Source organism: Megalobrama amblycephala, linkage group LG20 (genome assembly GCF_018812025.1).
Source record: "Megalobrama amblycephala isolate DHTTF-2021 linkage group LG20, ASM1881202v1, whole genome shotgun sequence".
Taxonomy (NCBI): domain Eukaryota; kingdom Metazoa; phylum Chordata; class Actinopteri; order Cypriniformes; family Xenocyprididae; genus Megalobrama; species Megalobrama amblycephala.
The window spans coordinates 31,989,822-32,013,326 of NC_063063.1; the positions used below are offsets into that span (position 1 = coordinate 31,989,822).

Consider the following 23,505-nt stretch of genomic DNA (forward strand, 5'->3'; position numbering starts at 1 on the left):
GAAACCTGGATTCAAGGACAAAACGGGACAGTCTTTGTGTTTGTGACGGCTGAAAAAGAATCTGTTATCTGTTAGAGGGTTCGGTGCATCAGGCGATCCACACTCCAATCCAGAAGGGGGCGCCACAACAGGACAAAAGAGCAGCAGAAGAGGAGACAATCTACGCACCAATCCAAAACAAGAATGGCGAGTTCAGATGGCACCAAGAGCTTGCTAGTAGCCTACACGTTAAGTTTCGATTCATTTGTGACGCGCTCCACAAACTTCACGAAAAGGAGATTGTGACAGCAGAAAGTGTCATCCTCTATTTTACAAAAGCACAATGTTTTGTTTTTAAGTGAGTCATCTGAGTTGATTTTGTGAGCAAGAGAGTCATCTAAGCCAATTCGTTTAGTCATTCGAGTCGATTCTGTGAGCAAACGAGTCAACTGAGCCAATTCGGTGATTGAGTCATCTGAGCCAATTCTATGAGTAAACAAATCATGTGAGCCTATTTGGTGAGTGAGTCATCTGAGTTGATTTTGTGAGCAAGCAAGTCATTGAGCCAATTTGGTTAGTCATCTGAGCCAATTTGGTGAGCAAGCGAGTCATCTGAGGCGATTCTGTGAGTAAGCGAGTCATCTGAGCTGATTTGGTGAGTCATCTGAGTTGATTCGGTGAGCAAGCGAGTCATCTGAGCTGATTTGGTGAGTCATCGGAGTTGATTCGGTGAGCAAGCGAGTCATCTGAGCTGATTTGGTGAGCAAGCGAGTCATCTGAGCCAATTTGGATAGTCATCTGAGTTGATTCGGTGAGCAAGTGAGTCATCTGACCTGATTTGGTGAGTCATCTGAGTCAATTCGGTGAGTGAGTCATCTGAGCTGATTTGGTGAGAAAGCAAGTCATCTGAGCCAATTCAGTTAGTCATGCGAGTTGATTCGGTGAGTAAGCGAGTCATTTGAGTCGATTCTGTGAGTAAGTCAGTCATCTGAGTTGATTTTGTGAGCAAGCAAGTCATCTGAGCCAATTCAGTTAGTCATCTGAACTGATTTGGGGAGCAAGCGAGTCATCCGAACTAATTCTGTGAGTAAGTGAGTCATCTGAGCCGATTCTGTGAGTTAGAGAGTCATCTGAGCCAATTCGGTGAGTAAGCAAGTCATCTGAGCTGATTTGGTGAGCAAGCAAGTCATCTGAGCCAATTTGGTGAGTCATCTGAGTTGATTCGGTGAGCAAGCGAGTCATCTGAGCTGATTTGGTGAGCGAGTGAATCATTTGAGTCGATTTGGTGACCAAGCGAGTCATCTGAGCCAATTTGGTTAGTCATCTGAGTTGATTCGGTGATCAAGTGAGTCATCTGAGCTGATTTGGTGAGAAAGCAAGTCATCTGAGCCAATTCAGTTAGTCATCTGAGTTGATTCGGTGAGCAAGCAAGTCATTTGAGTCGATTCTGTGAGCAAGCGAGTCATCCGAGCCAATTCGGTGAGTAAGCGAGTCATCCGAGCCGATTCTGTGAGCAAGCGAGTCATCCGAGCCGATTCTGTGAGTAAGCGAGTCATCCGAGCCAATTCAGTGAGTAAGTCAGTCATCTGAGCTGATTTTGTGAGCAAGCAAGTCATCTGAGACAATTCGGTTAGTCATCTGAACTGATTTGGTGAGTAAGCGAGTCATCCGAGCCGATTCTGTGAGTAAGTCAGTCATCTGAGCTGATTTTGTGAGCAAGCAAGTCATCTGAGACAATTCGGTTAGTCATCTGAACTGATTTGGTGAGCAAGCGAGTCATCTGAGCCGATTCTGTGAGTTAGTCAGTCATCTTAGCCAATTCGTTGAGTAAGCGAGTCATTTGAGCTGATTTTGTGAGCAAGTGAACCATCTGAGCCAACAGGCTTGTTCGAGATGCATCGGCACCATGCAGACCAATTGTGTATGACAAAGTACCACGAGAGCATTTGGAGTGCATACGAGTCCTTATGCTTTTGAATTACTCTCGTGACACTTTGTCATACGCTGATCGGTTTGCACAGCGGCGATGCATCTCGAACAAGCCTAATATGGTGAGCAAGTGAGTCATTGAGCCAATTCAGTGAGTAAGAGAGTCATCTGAGTCAATTCGGTGAGTAAGCGAGTTTTCTGCCTGATTCAGATCAATGATTCCTGTATTTGATTCACTTTAGATTCACAAATGGTTCAAATGATTCATTACAAACAATCAGGATGCTTAGGTGATTAGGACACTAATCCAGTGCTTGGTTGTTGTACCGCACCTTGCAGACTCTCTGCAGAATCTGGAGTTTGCGTTGAACAGACGAGATGCATTCAGTGAAGGTCGACTGGAAGAGAATACAGAAGACTCGTCCGGAGAAATCGGGAATCTGGGAGAGCTGATGGAGGAACCTGTGAGCAAAAACAAATTAAAATGTTTAGAGAGTTTTGAGCTATAAATTCAAACAGTTCAACGTTAAAGAAATAATTCCCACAAAAATGAAGAGCACCTGGTTAAGACTCGTTCCCAACAAACAAAAATATGTTCTGATCTGCATATATTAAGTTATGAAAACTTTTCACTTCGGTTCAACTTTTCAACTTTTGTATGCGTTTTCCTCACTGTTCGGGTTTGTCCAGAGGTTTGCTTCCTTCTTTGTCTTTTGAGGATTTGATGTGTTTCTCGATTTTCTCCAGCTCATCTTGCTGTGCTCTCTGAAACCACAAAACAGTATTTCATTTTCAACACAAACTATTATTGGACAATAAACTGAAAGAATAAAACTGACATCTACAGTAGTTGTTGGTCAGAATACGCTTTAGTGTGAATCAGACTTTATGTTGATGGTGTAGTCAGTGCCACTTTCACAGCATCCACTGTATTTTACACAAATATGCACACTGGTGTTCTTTGCGTTTAGCCGCATTATTATTTGGGTTCGTTTGGAAGGAGAACAGAGTCGTAATCAAAGTCGTTAGGAAGCCAGAGTCCAATAAAAGCCGCACCGTCTCATGAGTTTCCTTCTCTCCGAGCAAAAGAACAACAGAAACGGAGTTTGGGGCCGCAAATTATGGAAAATGTGGTATTGTGAAAGTACATCAAACAGCCAGACGCAATTGACACAGGAAAGACAGAGAGACAGATACGCACTACGTCAACGCCAGCACATCATCAAGAGACCATAGAGGACAGAAACTGAGATTAAGCTCAAAAACCTTCCTGCATCGTTTAAGCGTCGCTAAATGTGAGACACAACAGGCAAAACCATTGTTTGTCTTCTTTGAGACTAGTGAAACGAAAACATCCAAAAGTTTTTTTTTGTTGCACTTTATCTTTATGCGTCTGTAGATTTCAATCTCAATTCATCTCTTTAAAAGGTGGTGAGTTTGAGTCAGAAATCTCCACTTCAGCAGCTTTACACACACACACCACACTTGTGCTCATATCATTCACCTGTTCTATAGAACATTTATTTTTCTCCTGAAAACAGTGAAAATGGTTTTTTTTCTTGCTGTTGACAGTAAAAGTCAACAGCAAGAGTGATACAAAGATTTCAGAATCCAAAACCCTTTAACTCTATGTCAAAAACAATCAAATAAGAATTTTGAACCTGGCTTTATGCAATGTTCCGATTTCTGGTCTGGAAATGCATGCAAATGAGTATTTTTATTCATAGAAAAATGCAAATTTAAATTTCATATTTAAACATAACATTTAGCTTAATGTACTGTGATTAATCAACTGTGTAATTATGATGATATCAATTTTTTCTAAGCAATAATCTTAGTAAACACCTTTTAATCATCCAGGGCACCTTAGCAACCACCTAGAACTGTGGCAACATGACCAAACTGTAAATGAGTGCATTTTCATTTGGTCGCTTCATGCATTTTTACTGATCAGCCAATCATGTTTAAATAACCTCCAAGATGCATTTGAGACCAACAGCAGCTGTGAAACTCACATCAAATGGCATTTGCTTCATCACGGATATGCAAATCTAATCAGATGGCACTTTAATCAAGCATATCCAATTAGATGGCATTTGCGTCACGCATATGAATATCCAATTAGATGGCATTTGTATCATGCATAGCCAATCAGAGGGCATTTGCGTCACGCATATCCAATTATATTGTATTTGCATCACATATGCATATCCAATCAGACGGCAATTGCATCATTATGAATATGCATATACAATTAGATGGCATTTGCGTCCCGCATATGCGTATCCAATTAGATGGCATTTGTATCACGCATAGCCAATCAGAGGGCATTTGCATCACATATGCATATCCAATTATATTGTATTTGCATCACATATGCATATCCAATCAGACGGCATTTGCATCAGTATGAATATGCATATCCAATTAGATGGCATTTACATCACGCATAGCCAATCAGACGGCATTTGTATCATGCATATGAATATCCAATTAGATGGCATTTGTATCACGCATATCCAATTAGATGGCATTTGTATCATGCATAGCCAATCAGAGGGCATTTGTATCACGCTTATGCGTATCCAATTAGATGGCATTTGTATCATGCATAGTCAATCAGAGGGCATTTGCATCACACATATCCAATTATATTGTATTTGCATCACATATGCATATCCAATCAGACGGCATTTGCATCAGTATGAATATGCATATCCAATTAGATGGCATTTACATCACGCACAGCCAATCAGACAGCATTTGCATCATTATGAATATGCATATCCAATTAGATGGCATTTACATCACGCATAGCCAATCAGACAGCATTTGCATCATGCATATGAATATACAAATGCCATCTAATTGGATCACGCATAACCAATCAGAGAGCATTTGCATCACGCATATGCATATACAATTATATGGTATTTGTATCACATTTGCATGTCCAATCAGACGGCATTTGCATCAGTATGAATATGCATATCCAATTAGATGGCATTTACATCACGCATAGCCAATCAGAGGGCATTTGTATCACACATATGCATATCTAATTGTATGGTATTTGCATTACATTTGCATGTCCAATCAGACGCCATTTGCATCAGTACGAATATGCATATCCAATCAGACAGCATTTGCATCATTATGAATATGCATATCCAATTAGATGGCATTTACATCACGCATATAGATTAGGGCTGGGCGATATATCGCATGCGATTCTCACGCGCATTTCGTCAGTAAAGCCGGTTCCCTGATTACCGCTAAATCGCCATCACCTGCTTTCAAATGGAGCGCCTTTTAGTCGATTCATCTTCGATACTGAACGCGATTTTGCGTGGCTTGTCCGTGAACTACGGCTCTGTCTATTAAAAGGCGCTCCATTTGAAAGCAGGTGATGGCGATTTAGCGGTAATCAGGGAACCGGCTTTACTGACGAAATGCGCGTGAGAATCGCATGCGATATATCGCCCAGCCCTAATATAAATATCCAATTAGATGCCATTTGCATCATCATGCATATGCATATCCAATCAGATGGCATATAACATCACGCATAATAGGGGTGTAATGGTACTCAAAAATGACGGGTCGGTACGTACCTCGTTTTTTAAAGTCCCCATGGAATCTAATGAAGTTTTTTGGCTTTAAGTATGAATATGTTAGCCTTACTGCTATTAAGCTATATAAGCTAGTGTTTTCCAAAACAATGACAAAATTGGCATTTAGAAGATTTAAGCATTCAAAACAGTCTCACTTCCGCCAATATGGATCAATGATTTTGATCACCTTTAGCTACTCAGATTTTCTGTCCAATCAAATGCTCTGTAGAATTTACAGCATCCCACCCCCTAACATTATAAATAGACATGGCTAAAATCTGTCACTTCACACATTTACTATTTTCTACATGGTGAATAGCTCATAGTTCACTATATAAGGAATAGGGAATGATTCATATGCTTTCCAATGGGGCGAATGAAGTCTGGTTTCACGTTAGTGTCGTGCGAACCGCCACAGACCAGAAAATGTATCGGACCCATTTAAATTCAGCACAGAATGCTATATTTTAAAGCGAAACGGAAGAGATTAGAAGGAAATTGCAGCTTTACCGAAAGCGCCCCCTTCTGGATTGGAGTGTGGATCACTTGTGACTGACAGTATTCGTCGTCTGACTGTATGCACCGAACCGTGATGGTTCGAGACAATTACATGTACCATTACACCCGTTAACGCATTTGCATATCCAATCAGATGGCATTTGCATCATCACGCACATGCATATCCAATCAGACACCATTCGGACCAATCAAGTGTCAAAATAATGCTCAATATGGGGAAAAATAAAAACATATGAAGTGCTCTGAATGCAGCACATCTTTAAAATGCAAGTTTTCCTGACTCATCGTCATTCACTAGGTGTGTAAGAGAATCAGCCACACAGACGGCAGAGTTTCCCTCCGAGCAGAGCTGCAGAATAAATACCTTCATAAACAAACCAGCCGACATCAAACGGCACAGAAACGCACACAGCCGAGCGGTTTAGGGCCATCAGGAAGGTGATCAAAGAGAGAAAACTGCTCTCTCTCCCTCTCAGACACAAGAGAGACGCACTGAAAAAATGAGGCTAAGACAAACACTTTGGTTCAGGAGAGCGACTTGTGTACGGCCCAGGCGTGAATATAAACTCTGGAAAAGTTCTCGGCTCCATTAAGCATCATCACGAGATCTATCACAGCCGCACATATACACACGGCACTTCAAACGCGGTGATTAGACGAGCGCTGCCTCCACGGCCTGCGCTCTGCATCCCATTTACTGCGTTTTAAGTGTAAATACTTTTAATATGAAGCAGCTTTCACAAAGGCTCGGCCGCGAGCGCCTTCAAACGCAAACTCAAAGGCAGATATCAAAAGACAATATACAGATACGACAGCGAGCGGCCGCTGCTAGAAGATCAGCGGCTTGATATTTATACGGGACTGACATCTGTATACGTGCCAGACTGGAAACTCGCACTCATAAAACGAGGGAAAAAAACACATTAGCGCGATCATTAGGTGCATTACTGGAGTCTGACTGCAAAAGACTCTGTATGTTTTTCTTTTTTTGCCCTTCGAACGGGTCTGGATTTCATAATTACGGAGCGAGCCAGACAAAAACATCTTAATGTTTCCTCTTCAACAGACAGACGGACTCTCAGATGATCAATCTGAAGACTATCAGGATCGAATCTCACTACAGTTCAAAGAAGTGCACGAGTTTGGCACGTGATGCCAAATTATATTTATGCAAAAGCAGCTCTCATACCAAAACAAAAGCTGCATTTTGGCTATTTCCATCAAAGCATGTGTCCGAAAGCTTTGTTCAAATGGGACGATTTTCTCCACACGTGCTTCTAGGGTACAATGTGGTTTCTAAATTTGTTTAAATGTTATTATATTTCAGGATTGTGCAAGTGAAGATTTTCAGACAGTTCAGAAATGTTTGACATCGTATTGTTCTGGGGAACGTTTCTTCACACTTCTGATATTAGATTCTTGCATGATGTGTTTGAGTCACAAGATCACTGCAGATGCACATTCAACACAAACTCCAACAACAAAAACATTAGAATGTAGAAAAGCATCAGCTTTGTTTCCATCCAGCAATTTTAAAGCAAATTTTTGGGATATTGCATAAAAACGCTGGATTGAAACGCCAAGACGTGCATAAATTCTAGAGAGAGAGAGAGACTTTTAAGGTCTGTTATTAAAAAGGGTTAAAGAAAACAGATGAAAAGGGTAAAAAATTAGATTTACCAGCAAACATTACTCAAATATAAATTTGCAAACAGTCATCAGAGTCAACTTCAAAGAAGTTTTCTGCTTACGTTCTCATAGAGGGCCTGTAACGTCTCCAGATCAACCACTGTGTTATCCAGATTCAGGATCGCTGGAGACACAAAAACAGACAGACATTAGACAGGAATCATCATAATCATATCTAAAAATAAAAAAACCACAAACTCACTAATGCAGTTTTTGTCCATGTTACATGAACCTAAATAACTGAAGTTCAATAACTGCCTCATATGAAACTGATTCCTTTTCCATTTAAAAAGTTGATTATAAAAGGTAAAAAATAAGGTATAAAAAAAATAGTTAAATATTAAATATTTATCAGACACTTATTTCATTGTTGTAGAAAAAATTAATACAACATTGTATAAACAGCAATAATTTATATTGTAATTTATATTATTGTAATATTTTCTGTCCGCTAGAGGTCGCTAGAGGCCTATTCAAAACAAAGGCGTAGCTTGATGACGCTAAGTTTGAGCGCGGAATCTTGGGACATGTGGTCTCCATCTCAACGGACGGTGCAAAAGAATAGGGATAGGACTCGGGAAGAAATCATGTTCATGGATGCGATTATTAACGTTACTGTAGTGTGAAGCAGAGCAGGAGCGAGTGTTGTGGAGCTGAACGAGGAGCTGGAGCGATTGATCAACACACGCCTCACGAGCAGCGGGACTTTTATTATGACACAGTCGCCGGCGCCGCTTCCGCTTTTCCGGTCATGAGTATGAGGTAACGCAGCTCTGTTTATCATATTAGATACATTTGAGTGTGTTGAAAATGATGTTATAACGTTACTCTGAGCGTTCGCTCGGCGGCTGCTGTGAGACACTGTTACACACTGCAGTAAGATAGATCGATTTTACAATATCATATTAAATGCTGGATGATTGTGTTGATAAATGGCATGCAATTAATTTTAAAACGTATTGTATGATGGAGAAAATGCTGTTACTAAAAATAAAGCTGCATCTGATTATGCTATGTTAGCTACTTCACAAAATAGTGTTTTTCTCTGAGGCATGGTAAAGCATGGTACTCGCAAAAACATCAAGAAAATTAGATTTAAACAATAAGAATAAACGTGTTGAGCTTTATAACAATAATTAGTTTTCTGTCTATAAATATATCAAAACAGTTGTTCTTTCATCTATTAAAACATGTAAATATTAAAGCGTCTTTGGTGTTTCCATGGTTTCTACAAAATCAAACCGGAAACCGAGGGTAAAGCGGGTATGACGCCATTGACAGGCGACGACTCACACGTCCCGGAGCCTTGGTTAAAATTGCAATTTTCTCACGATTTACAAATAATTGAAAACATTTGGGATATTGTAAGTACTCAAGTGAACAAAATATATAACACTGGCCTAGTGGTTTTTGGATATTTTACTGCAAAATTCTTACATATTGCACCTTTAAGTAAATAAGCAAATAAGAAAATAAATAAGCAAAGCAAGCAAATGAGCAAATACATAAGCAAATAAGTAAATATATAAAACGCAAGTAAATAAGCAAATGAGAAAGCAAATAAGAAAATATGTAAATAAGCAAGCAAATAAGTAAACAAATGAGAAGGCAAATAAGTAAATACATAAGAAAACAAGTAAATAAATAAGCAAATAATTACTCCAGAGATAACTTTTGTTGATGCATTTAAAAAGGGGGGGGAAAAAAGTCTCAGTACAGCTTTTCACACAATAGTTAACCCTGGGTCATTCTAAATCCCGGGTTATCTTGCGTCATGTTTCAAACGGCTCATAATTTATCCGGGGTTAACAATTAATCATGGGATTCATAAGCTGACTTTTCACCCTGTACATTCCTAAACCCTAGGTTAATGTTTTTATTTGCATATTTGCGGTGTCTTTGATTGGTTGAGTGTGATTAAGTGTCATTGAACGCAGCACGCAACCTGTTTATATATAGCGCTATATATTGTGCATCCTTGTATTGCCGACTGTACTATTAAGTTTATACTGAATGGACATTTCAGACTATAAAAGGTAAGAATGAAATGGTCTCTTCACTTAAATTGTCACGTTTTCCGTCAGCATTTGACATTTTTCCCCTAAAAATGCTGTACTTACTAAAATGCACAGTTTCCGTGACTGTCCAAAGAAGGCAAATATGAGTGTGCGATTGGTTGTCTGTTGAACAAACTTGTGAATCAGACACTGAAACTGAAGTGAAATATGTCCATGTGACTTTATCAGCTCTGACTGTATGGTAAAGCTCATGTAAGAGCTTGTGTGACAAACACCTGTCATGTGCATGATGATGTCACACGTCTGTGTTCGACTCGAGTAGACAAGGATGATGAAAGCTTCACGAGCACCTGAATTATTCTCAAACGTCTCGTTTAACAGACTCTGTGTCAGAAATGTGTATAAATCATTCATAAGTCATTATATGGAAATATCAGTAATTGTTTGTTGTGTGTCATCCTGCAGCATGGATGATTGATTTATCAAAACAACATGAGTTTGTTCAGAAGAGGTTCACATTCAGGGTCCATCTGATATGTTATGGATCTGATGGCGTTTCTGCCCAGAGCCGCCCGTGACCTGCAGGCTATCAGAGCATCAGGAAACACTCGCTGCCACCCAGAGAATGCCAGACGCTCCGTGACTCCAAGAACACGTCAATGCCCGGACGAGCATTCAAATGAAAGAGCGAGAAGAAAACAGGAAACACGCATGCCAGAACAAAACCTCCACCTCGACCCGCTGATGACCGCAAATGATCCGTCCGACGCAGTGTCACGTGACAACCCGTTTAAGAGTATAACTGAGGGTCAGTTTGAAATCAGATTTACTAATGGATCCCAAAACGGCCTTGTTTATGTTAATGTTCATTTTAAATCACACAAAAATATGAAAAGGCAGAAAGAAATGCATTAGGAGAATAAATTCAGCTCACCGTGCTGAATGTCCTTCATGTCGAGATGTAAACTGGACATCAGAATCCCCACCGCCTGTGAGCGCTTGGTGTTTAGCAGCTTCACCACCTAAAAACACACACAAACTCACTGCAGTTATTCAAATAACCAAGAAGATTTCAAGCACATTATATCATGTGACCAGTGAACATGTATGAAAGATGCAATGCATGGAAAATATTGTTTAATACACAATAACAGCCTCAAGTGCCTTACCGAGTTAAAAAAATTATGCATATAATAAGCATATAAATGAAGCACTTGCGCTTGAAGAGTGTATAAAAGACGCTGATAGATGTACATCGATATAATATAACATGACCTCAAGTGCTTTTAAAAACCTTTTGCACATCATTTAAAGCATACAAATTATTTAATCAAGTTTATTTAAGAGTCTCAAGTTGATTTAAGAGTCTCCCACTTGAAGAGGGTTTCCTGAACAGATAAAAGATGCTGTTAGACATTCATTCACTGTAAATACGTTTTTTTCAAAGTTGTAAACAAAGATTTTAAAGTCTTTCTACTTCAAAATGGCATGTTTTTCATTAAATGAATTATTATTTGTGAAATTTACTAGCAATTTCTGAGTAAAAACTGTATCAAAGTTAAGAGTAATTGAACTCACTTGAAGATGGTTTCCCAAAAGATGCAAAGAAATTATACATTTTTTGTAAAAAAAAATAAATACATTTGTAAAACATTGTTGTAAAACCTTTTACAAGAAAATAGTATTTCAGTCTTTCCACTTCAGTTTCTTTGTAATTATTTGTGAACTAGCAATTTCTCAGTGAAAATTGTTTCAAAGTAAATTCTGGGAATCTGGAAAATCTGGAAGCTTGTTTCCACCACTTATAAAAAAAAAAAAAAAATAAAAAAAAGGGGTACTTTTTTGCGACTTTCTCTCGCAATTCTGACTTTACATCTCTTTATATCTCATAATTCTGCAATTCTGACTTTATATCTCGTATCTCGCAATTCTGACTTTGTATCTCGCAATTCTGACTTTGTATCTCGCAATTCTGACTTTATATCTCATAATTCTGACTTTATAACTCAATTCTGACTTTATAACTCGCAATTCTGACTTTATAACTCGCAATTCTGACTTGTCTCGCAATTCTGACTTGTCTCGCAATTCTGACTTGTCTCGCAATTCTGACTTGATATCTCGCAATTCTGACTTTGTATCTCGCAATTCTGACTTTGTATCTCGCAATTCTGACTTTGTATCTCGCAATTCTGACTTTATATCTCATAATTCTGACTTTATATCTCATAATTCTGACTTTATATCTCATAATTCTGACTTTATAACTCAATTCTGACTTTATATCTCGCAATTCTGACTTTGTATCTCGCAATTCTGACTTTGTATCTCGCAATTCTGACTTTATATCTCATAATTCTGACTTTATATCTCATAATTCTGACTTTATAACTCAATTCTGACTTTATAACTCGCAATTCTGACTTTATATCTCATAATTCTGACTTTATATCTCATAATTCTGACTTTATAACTCAATTCTGACTTTATATCTCGCAATTCTGACTTTATATCTCATAATTCTGACTTTATAACTCGCAATTCTGACTTTATATCTCGCAATTCTGACTTGATATCTCGCAATTCTGACTTTACAACTCGCAATTCTGACTTTGTATCTCGCAATTCTGACTTTATAATCTCGCAATTCTGACTTTATAACTCTCGCTGACTTTAATTCTGACTTTATAACTCGCAATTCTGACTTTATAACTCGCAATTCTGACTTTATATCTCATAATTCTGACTTTATATCTCATAATTCTGACTTTATAACTCAATTCTGACTTTATAACTCGCAATTCTGACTTTATATCTCGCAATTCTGACTTGATATCTCGCAATTCTGACTTGATATCTCGCAATTCTGACTTTACAACTCGCAATTCTGACTTTACATCACGCAATTCTGACTTTATATCTCGCAATTCTGACTTTGTATCTCGCAATTCTGACTTTGTATCTCGCAATTCTGACTTTATATCTCATAATTCTGACTTTATAACTCAATTCTGACTTTATATCTCGCAATTCTGACTTTGTATCTCGCAATTCTGACTTTGTATCTCGCAATTCTGACTTTGTATCTCGCAATTCTGACTTTATATCTCATAATTCTGACTTTATAACTCAATTCTGACTTTATATCTCGCAATTCTGACTTTGTATCTCGCAATTCTGACTTTGTATCTCGCAATTCTGACTTTGTATCTCGCATTCTGACTTTATATCTCATAATTCTGACTTTATAACTCAATTCTGACTTTATATCTCGCAATTCTGACTTTGTATCTCGCAATTCTGACTTTGTATCTCGCAATTCTGACTTTATAACTCAATTCTGACTTTATAACTCAATTCTGACTTTATATCTCATAATTCTGACTTTATATCTCATAATTCTGACTTTATAACTCAATTCTGACTTTATATCTCGCAATTCTGACTTTATATCTCATAATTCTGACTTTATAACTCGCAATTCTGACTTTATATCTCGCAATTCTGACTTGATATCTCGCAATTCTGACTTTACAACTCGCAATTCTGACTTTACATCTCGCAATTCTGACTTTATATCTCGCAATTCTGACTTTGTATCTCGCAATTCTGACTTTGTATCTCGCAATTCTGACTTTATAACTCAATTCTGACTTTATATCTCATAATTCTGACTTTATATCTCATAATTCTGACTTTATAACTCAATTCTGACTTTATATCTCGCAATTCTGACTTTATAACTCGCAATTCTGACTTGTCTCGCAATTCTGACTTGATATCTCATAATTCTGACTTTATAACTCGCAATTCTGACTTTATAACATGCAATTGCGAGTTTAAATCTTTAAATCTGTTTTTTTGTTTAGTGGCAATATATACATAACTTATCAGTTACCACAAGATAAAATTATTGAGGCTTTACAGATAATCGTAGAACAAACTTGTCAATCCATCTCGATGGATGATGCAGAGGAAACCCTGACCAATAAGAGGACAGCTTTACTCACATGTGACTTGCATAAACGCATTGTTACACTTCGAAAAGTTGCCTTGTGAAAGCGAACCGAACCAAGAAGAAAATGCAACATTATGACAAATTAAGTCCCCATTTTGGAACAAAGCAAACGATCTACACTCATATTTACTGAAATATATAAACATAATTTAATCTCAGGTGATCGTCAGAACATTGACTCAGCGTCTTTATGTCCGTAATTGCATCTATTTGGTCATTATGTCCTAATTTTAAAAGAAAAGTGGTCTCGGCTCGACTTCAACCTGAAGAACAAAACCCAATTCATTCGGCGCTGATCTTTATCAATCATGAGGACAATGAGGTCCGTCTGCGCATGCAAACACGAACACGTGATCATAAACACGTCAGACAGGAACATGACAACCGTCTGACTGACTTCAGATCGATCACGGGCGTCTGCTTGACGTCAGAGAGGAACCAGACCACAATACACCTCACACAAACTGATCTGGACCCCAAACTACAATTGACTGTGAAGAACACAGCGTCAGCTGCTCAACAGGAAGTAGATGAGAGAGATTCCTGCGAACAGAAACCAAACAGGGCAGAAGCAGAAATCTCCAGACCAAGCTGCAACTACATGATAAATGTTTTATTTAATTAGACCGAAAACTCAGGCAAACAATTGAGCTTTAAAAGACGCCTGATGGCTTTTTTCCCTGTAGTTGATTTTGTTCTGTCGCTGCCAAAAACACAAACAAACTAGACAGAAGCAGAACTCTGTCCACACGCTCTCTCTCCATGGTTCTAATCAACCTTCAAACCTTTTCTTAAGCAAAAAAAAAAAATGCAAAGAAAAAAAAAAAAGTCTGAATAGGTCACCAACGGCATTACAGGGCAAAACACAACAATTATCAACTGCAGGCAATTATACCAAACAAAACACGTTACTTTATCAAAAGAAAATGTTGCCAGGCAACTCTTGACAGTTACGGAAACGAGTCTCCAATTATTTCCCTCTGAGATCATGTTTAAAACATGAGAGCCAACAAAAAGGCCAGTTCTTCTGCATTAAACAGGAGACGCTGATGTTTTTCAGGTCAAACGGCCCTTCGGCGAGACAAATTACCTCCAGATCCGTCAAACATCATCGGAGAATACAGGGCTTCAGAATTACCATTTCACACACAAAACCTTTAACCGGTTCACTGTCAGCGGGACGCTTGGTGCGCTTTATTGCCATCACATATTTTAGTAATCATCATACATTAGGCATCATTTCAAAGGTTAAACACTGAAATTCACCCTGTGAAATTAGACACTGTTACAGCATGGAAATGGAAATACTTTTAGTGGGCGGAGTCATGTTACAAAATTCTGCAATATTTTACAATCAAATCATTGGGTTAACATGGAAACGGTACTTTAAAACCTTATGGTCTGTCTGAATACTTGATTCTGATTGATTCTTGATTCTGAAACAAAATATAATTACATGTATTTGTATTACTGAATTTATTTAAAATACAATTAAATATTTATTAATTTATTTGAATAAAATACATTTTATTTTTATTTAAAAAAATACACATTATTTCTTAATGTAATGTATTTAAATAAAATATATAATGAAATATTTATATATTGAAATAAAATCCATGATTAAATATTTTTATGTATTTGAATAAAATATAATGAAATAATTATATTTATATATTTAAATAAAGTCCATGATTAAATATTTATATTTATACATTTAAATAAAATATATTAAACATTTATATTTATGCATTTATTTAAATAGAATGCATGATTCAATATTTATATTTATGTATTTAAAATATATGATTAAACATGTATATTTATGCATTTATTTAAATAAAATCTATGATTCAATATTTATTGCCTTTTATTTAAATAAAATACATGTATATAAAAATTCTTAATTTAAATAAATATATTTATTTTTATGTATTTAAAAAAAAATTCAATATTTTTATGTATTTAATTCAAATATATGATTAAACATTTATATTTATGTATTTATTTAAATAAAATTGTTTCTATATTTATTGTTTTATTTAAATAAGATACATAAATATTAAAAATTAATGTATTTAAAATATATAATTAAATATTTATTTTTATTTAAATATACATTAAATATTAATATTTATGTATTTAATTAAAATACATGTTTTTATTTAAATACATAAACATTTCTTAATATGATTTAAATAATATATAATTAAATACATTTACGTATTCATTTAAATATACTATAATACAATAAATAAATAAATACAATAAATAATAATAAAAAAAAAAAAAAAAAAATAAAAAAACTTGATTCTGATTGGCTGGAAGGTGTGCAATGAAATCATCAGTTTAATCACCGTTCTATATTAATGCGCTGTTTTCATTGATACACTCCAGAATGCTGGATCTAAATGAGTCGTAACTGACGAAAATAATGGTCTTTTTTACCCTTCAGGTCAAATATTGTGCTGCAAAAATCAAAAAATTTATTAATTTGTGATGGGAAATGCATCACATGGAGCGTGGATGTCGCCCGGTGCACCTAAACAAAATCATAATTTTTGTGATATCAACTTCAAATTTGGAACATAACTTGGTTAGACATATAAATTTGATTTTGTATCAATTCTAGAGTCCAAATTATTTTATTATTTTGTAAAGTATATAATTTGTATAAAGATGTTTAGTACATTTAATTTTTTGAACTGAATAATTCATTCATGAACTACATCCATTTAAGTTCGGATAGTACATTTTCATGTCTACGTTCAAAAAGGGAGTGACGGTTAACAGGTTAAATAAAAAAAATCCCATATTTTCCCATTTCTTATTAAGCTTGTGGTGCTCTGAGTGAAAAGCAAGAGCGAGTCTATGTGGCTGGTTAAATAAATGAGACATGGCTACAGTCGTATAAAACGCGTCTCCGTCAGCGTCCAGACAAAGTGCTTCCGCGTCCCTCGGAACAAAAAAGCCACAGACGCCAAACACCTCAAAATATGGTGCGGCTCAAACATTCTATCCCAGAAACCCTTCTAAAGCCGTACACCACAAGACACACTGCTGCCACATCCGCTCGGCCCTCGAAACGCTGACGGACGGGCATCTTTCTGGGTAAACAGGCCTAACTCATGTTATGTTAATGGATGAGTTGTAAATATGCAAATATTGAGCGGGAAGAGCATTAGTGTGGTTAACCTCAGGTCTGTTCACAGGCGAATGTAAAAGACATGTGGTTTGAATGTCATGTGATCTGAGACACATGGGGGGGGAATCACATATGAAAAACATGTTTAAAGATCAACAGGACTGGAGACAAACACACTCGTACAGCAAACTACTGAGAAAGTGAATCTGATGAACAACACGTCCCATGTGCAGATCATAATTCACTCTGAAATTCAAGGAAATTTTTTTTTTTTTTTTTTTGCATTGTGGCAGTTTTAATTTTTTAATTTAAGTTTTAATTTCTCCCATTTAAATATATAAATATAAATATTTCATATATTTTATTACATTAAGAAATATAATGTATTTTTTTTAATAAAAAAACATGTATTTTATTCAAATACATTAATACTGAATCATGGATTTTATTTAAATACATATCAATGTTTAATCATATATTTTATTTAAATGCATAAGTGTAAATATTTAATCATGTATTTTATTTAAATAAATGAATAAATATTTAATTGTTTTTTATTTAAATATTTAAATACAATAACACAAATACATGTAATTATATTGTTTATTTTATTTCTATTATATGCATTTTAAAATTTTACAATGAACTGTTGTTTTTTTTAAGTTTTATTTAAAACAGTAAGAGTTTTTTGCATTGTTAGTATTTTTTAAATTATGCATTTAAAAAATACATTATTATATTTCTTAATGTAATGTATTTAAATAAAATATATAATGAAATATTTATATATTTAAATAAAATCCATGATTAAATATTTATGTTTATGTATTTAAATAAAATATATGATTAAACATTTAGATTCATGCATTTATTTAAATAGAATGCATGATTCAATATTTATATTTACGTATTTAAAATATGATTAAACATTTATATTTATGCATTTAATAAAATTAACGTATTTAAATAAAATATATAATTAAATATTTATTTTTATGTATTTAAATAAAATTTATGATTACATATTAATATTTATGCATTTATTAAAATAAAATCTGATTCTATATTTATTGGTTTTTATTTAAATAAGATACATAAATTACATTTCCTAATTTAAATAAAATATATAATAAAATATTTATGTATTTAAATAAAATACATGATTAAATATTTATATATGTATTTATTTAATTAAAAATACATATTTAATGTTTTTATTTAAATAAAATACATAAGCATTTCTTAATGATTTAAATAATATATAATTAAATACATTTACGTATTCATTTAAATATACTATAATGCAATACAATAAATGAAAAAAACCCTTCTTATTTTGGGCTGAAATTTAAATATATTAAAATAATAATCTAATAAATAAATAAAATGCACATTCAACGTGTTAAAGATGAAAAATTCAAGTCATTATTTTAGCGTTTTATTTGTCTAGATCCATGTGTACAGCACTGTTTTGATTTCACCGTCTTGTCTTTGGGACAGTAATGCATTTGGTTTGTAGGCCTGCAGCGTCGGTCCCATCTGATCCAGCCTTGCGTCTGATCCGGAGCAGAGCCGAAACCCACAGGTGAAAGAACGATGGGTCAAGGATGAGCATTAACCGGGTGAAAACACAAGCCGGAGGCGGGAACAAGACGACACAGATATAAACTGAAGATCTGAGGAGTTTGCACAGGCGCCGAGAGCCTGAAAATCAGGTCCTTTCACTAGTTTATTTCTACCGACGACCCACAGGACAGACATGAATGTCATTTCCATCTCAAATCAGCATCATTCACTCTGTGATAGAAAGACTTCAATAACACTGTAAAGTCAATCAATTATGAAATGAGCTCAATTCAGATATGCATGACTCCACAATTGATTGATTTTCACATAATAAATACAGAATATTCAAATGGTTTGTTTAGATGATCCATTTTAGAAATGCAGCAATGATCATCTAGGTTTAAAAGTAGGCGTGGGGCAACAGTAAATGGGTTTTATTATCTGTACTGTTTGAAGCGCTGTGGAAATAAAGCTTACTTGACAAAACAAAAGTTGAAGTATGTTTCTGTTGATCCGTTTTAACAGAATTTCGCATAGTTGTGGAGCCGTTATAGAAACAGACCGAGTGTGAAAAGCACACAGATCTGATAAAACCAGAGATATTTATGAGCTGCAACACGCTTTTTACGGGATCTTTCGGTCATATTTCCAATCAGCAAATTCCCTCCCAAGAACTGGGAGCTGGAATTCTCCACCGGTGCGCGCCGGTGCCAAGCGCTCGGGCATTTACTCACAGCTGTCGGCAGAGGAGCCGGGATCTGTACACAAACGTCAGAACTAAGTCATGGAAATAGTTTCCCTGCATTCAAGCGCAATAAAACTGTATTTAAGCTTTATCCTGAGCCGCAGACATAACACCGGATGACCCGCGGCCCCGCCAGCCCGAAGCGACGCCTGCCGAACAGATTCATCTCCGCTCACCTGCTTGGTCTTCGACCTGCTGATTGTGTCCGAAAGAGGTTTCTTCTTCTCCTTGACTGCCGTTTTGGAGAAAAGTTCGACAAACTCGTCAAAATCCACGGATGGCTCTTCGATCGCCTCCCATACGAGAGAATTTGAGTCCCTGCGGAGGAATGAAAAATACTGATGAACATGAATCAAAGTGAATAATTATAACTGCTTTTAATTTATCTCTCTTGATTGGTCAGTGGTGTCATTCTGTATATGATGACTTTAAAATGTAAAACTGATCATTTCCTCCATTGCTGTGTTGTTTCACGTCTCTCGTTTCATCATAAAAAAAAAAAAAAAAATAATAATAATAATAATAAAATAAAAAATGTCCGGCTTGTAAATATTTATTAATGTATTTAAATATAATACACTATTACATAAATATAAGTATTTATTTAAATAAAGTACAGGATTAAATATTAACAAAATTTAATTATTTATATTTATGTAATTAAAATACACAATTAAATATTTATTAATGTATTTAGATATAATACGCTATTACATAAATAATTTAAATAAAGTACATGATTAAATATATTAATGTATTTAAATAAAATACATATATTTAATGTTTTTTATTTAATTAAAATACATAATATATTTAAATAAAATACATGATTAAATATTCATATGTATGTATTTAAAAAAAATACAAAATTAAATATTAATTAATGCATTTAAATAAAATATATGATTAAACACGTGCAGATTTATTTAAAATACATGATTAAATATATTAATGTATTTAAATAAAATACATATATTTAATGTTTTTTATTTAATTAAAATACATATTAATGTATTTAAATACACGATTTAATATTCATATTTATGTATTTAAATAAAATACAAAATTAAATATTAATGCATTTAAATAAAATATATGATTAAACGTGCGGATTTATTTAAAATACATGATTCAATATTTATTAATGTATTTATTTAAATAAAATACACATATTTAATGTTTTTTATTTAATTAAAATACATTAATATATTTAAATAAAATACATGATTAAATATTCATATGTATGTATTTAAATAAAATACAAAATTAAATATTTATTAATGCATTTAAATTAAATATATGATTAAACACGTGCGGCTTTATTTAAAATACAGGATTCAATATTTATTAATGTATTTATTTAAATAAAATACATATAATGTTTTTTATTTAAATAAAATACATATTTATTCATGTATTTAAAAACACGATTTAATATTCACATTTATGTATTTAAATAAAATACGATTAAACATTTATATTTATGTATTTAAATAAAATACATGATTCAATATTTATTAACGTTTTTAAATATATTTTAATGTTTTTTATTTAAATAAAATACATAAATTTTATATTTCTTAATATATTTAAATAAATTAAAAAATATTTTTAAAAAAGGCAAAAAAAAGAATTTTAATGTATTTAACAAATTCTGACCTTGGCTGTTTTTTTTTTTGCGTCTTTTTTTTTAAAGCTCGATGCTGGTCGCTATTCACTGCCATTATATGGATGAGCGCAAGCGGGAAGAAGGGTGTACAGCATTAGAACAACACCAGGTTGACTAAATGATGACAATTTTCATTTCAGGGTGAACTATCCCTTTAAGGCTGGAATACATTACACCGCTTTTATAATTGGAACAGATTCTGATCGTAGGCATCATGCACTAAACAAACTCAAAATATCAAACATATTTGAAATTCTCAGACTGGAGAGAATCACATAAAATGTGATTCACCATGTGATTTTCTGTGAAATCCATAAACTGACCAAAATCAGCTTGACTCAAAATCAAATCATGAACTATAAGTACTGATATAAGTGCTAAAATGAAGAAATGATTGTGAAGCAGAAGTACTTTTTGGCGTGCAGCTGTATTCGTGTCCAGTACAGCGGTTTCATGGGTCTCGGCGGCTCCACGATGAGCTTGCGAGGCGGTTTCTCCTGCGCCGCTCCTAACGCGTACAGACCGAGCGGCAGAGGAGGAGGCAAAGAGCCAAAACCGAAGGCCAGAGGAGGCGCACAAGCTCCAGGAGCCATAGATGGAGGAGGTGGTGGAGGAGGAGGAGGTGGTGCTGATCCTGCATTGGGGAGAGGAGGAGGTGCAGATAGACCTGGTAGAGGAGGTGGAGGAGGTGGTGCACATACTCCTGGTAGAGGAGGTGGAGGAGGTGGTGCACATACTCCTGGTAGAGGAGGTGGAGGAGGAGGCGCACCCATTCCTGGTAGAGGAGGTGGAGGAGGAGGCGCACCCATTCCTGGTAGAGGAGGTGGAGGAGGAGGCGCACTTAGTCCTGGTAGAGGAGGTGGAGGAGGAGGTGCACCCATTCCTGGTAGAGGTGGCGGCGGAGGGGGCAATGAACTGTCTGGGAGAGGAGGAGGAGGTGGTGGAGGAGGAGGAGGTGGCACCGAAGCACCCGGCTGCTGCTGGCAGACGCACACAAACGCTTGAGAACCAGCCTGAGACTGAGAGCCCTGCGAGGAGTCACTCCCTCCGGGCGCCTGCGCCTCCACAGGAGGCACTTTAAACCTAAAGCTCTCGTCCACAGGAGACGTTTGCACCGATTTGGCCTCCAGCGGCAGCAGAGCAGAGTTTTCCGTCTGTAGGTCCACATGGCAGACGTCCGGGATGAGGCCTTCCTCCCCGCCGCACTCCTGATCCTGCGTGATGATCTCCCGCTCCAGCAGGGGCTGCTGTTTCTCCAGCTCAGCAATCTTACTGCGCAGGTCTTCAATGGTCTGCTCCAGCTGCTCAATCACGCAGACGTGCTCCTGCTTCAGATTCACCGTCTTCAGCACGGACTCCTCCTACAGACAGACAGAGAGAGAGACAGGCGTGATGAGAAGCAGATAAACGCCACAGACAGAAACAGATATAAATCTGGGTTTCTCTTCCACTGAAGTCGCTTTCAGACTGCTGCAAATGTCACACGGTTAAACGTGTTTCCTGCTGAAGTGTGGACAGAACTGATGAGGAGCAGCTGCCTTCAGACTCGAAACACAACCATAGATGCCCACAGCATGAGGGGAATTCAACAGACCCCACAGGACCTAATAGAGAGCAGATTTTTAATGAGAAACACAGAGAATGAACGGACAGAGTGAGCGTGTCGTCCTATGTGTCTCTTGGTGGTTGACTGACAGGGTTTTCGTTATGGATGATGCCAGCACTGATATCTGGTCAGAAGGACAAATTATATAAATATATCACATGTATGCATATTTCATGATAAACGGCAGTCACAAATATACTGCTGGTCAAAGCTAATAAATGTAAAATGTATAATTAAAAAAAATAAATAGAGGCTTTTAGAGCAAAGGTGATGAGTATTTATATAAAAAATTATTAAATTTTTACTATACGTTTTCATATATATATATATATATATATAAAGCATTTATATAATATATAAGTAACAATTTATTATATATATATATATATATATATATATATATATTATTAATTGTTACTATAAATAACATTGAATGTATAATATATAATAATAATTTATATTCATATATAAATTAACTATATTAATATAAATTGTTACATATAAACGGTATATATTTTTATATAAACAATTATACATTCATGTGTAACTATATTAATATAATTGTTTTATATAAAATTACTATATATAAATATAAATAATTATTGTATTAGTAACAATTTAATAACATTTATTAATATTAATTATAATTTTTAAAAAATATATTAATATAAATTGTGTAATATATAACGTATATATACAGTAACAATTATATATATAATATATAAATTAATTATATTAATATAAATATTATTAGTAACAATGAGATATATATATATATATATATATATATATATATATATATATATAGTAACAATTTGATTAATATTAATTTTTTATATTAATATAATTATATACATTTATACATAGCAAACAATTTATATTATAAATTTATATTAATATACTAATCTATAAACATAGTAATTCAATTTATATTATTTATATATATTAATATAATTAATGCATATAAATTAAATTGTTACTATATATATATTTATAGTAACAATTTAA

At 35.0% G+C, this 23,505-nt stretch overlaps 1 protein-coding gene across 2 annotated transcripts in view; it reads right to left on the minus strand.

The window, feature by feature from the left end:
* The window catches only part of fmn2b (formin 2b), a 58,985-nt gene that overhangs the window by 17,487 nt on the left and 17,993 nt on the right, over positions 1 to 23,505 (minus strand). For both annotated transcript variants that reach the window (XM_048170065.1, XM_048170064.1), the window contains 6 exons: positions 21,303 to 22,252; positions 19,399 to 19,540; positions 10,683 to 10,770; positions 7,793 to 7,854; positions 2,582 to 2,673; positions 2,241 to 2,370 (listed from right to left, as the gene is read on the minus strand). In XM_048170065.1, the coding sequence (XP_048026022.1) occupies positions 2,241 to 2,370; positions 2,582 to 2,673; positions 7,793 to 7,854; positions 10,683 to 10,770; positions 19,399 to 19,540; positions 21,303 to 22,252 (1,464 nt within the window). The remainder of the gene's footprint in view (positions 1 to 2,240; positions 2,371 to 2,581; positions 2,674 to 7,792; positions 7,855 to 10,682; positions 10,771 to 19,398; positions 19,541 to 21,302; positions 22,253 to 23,505) is intronic.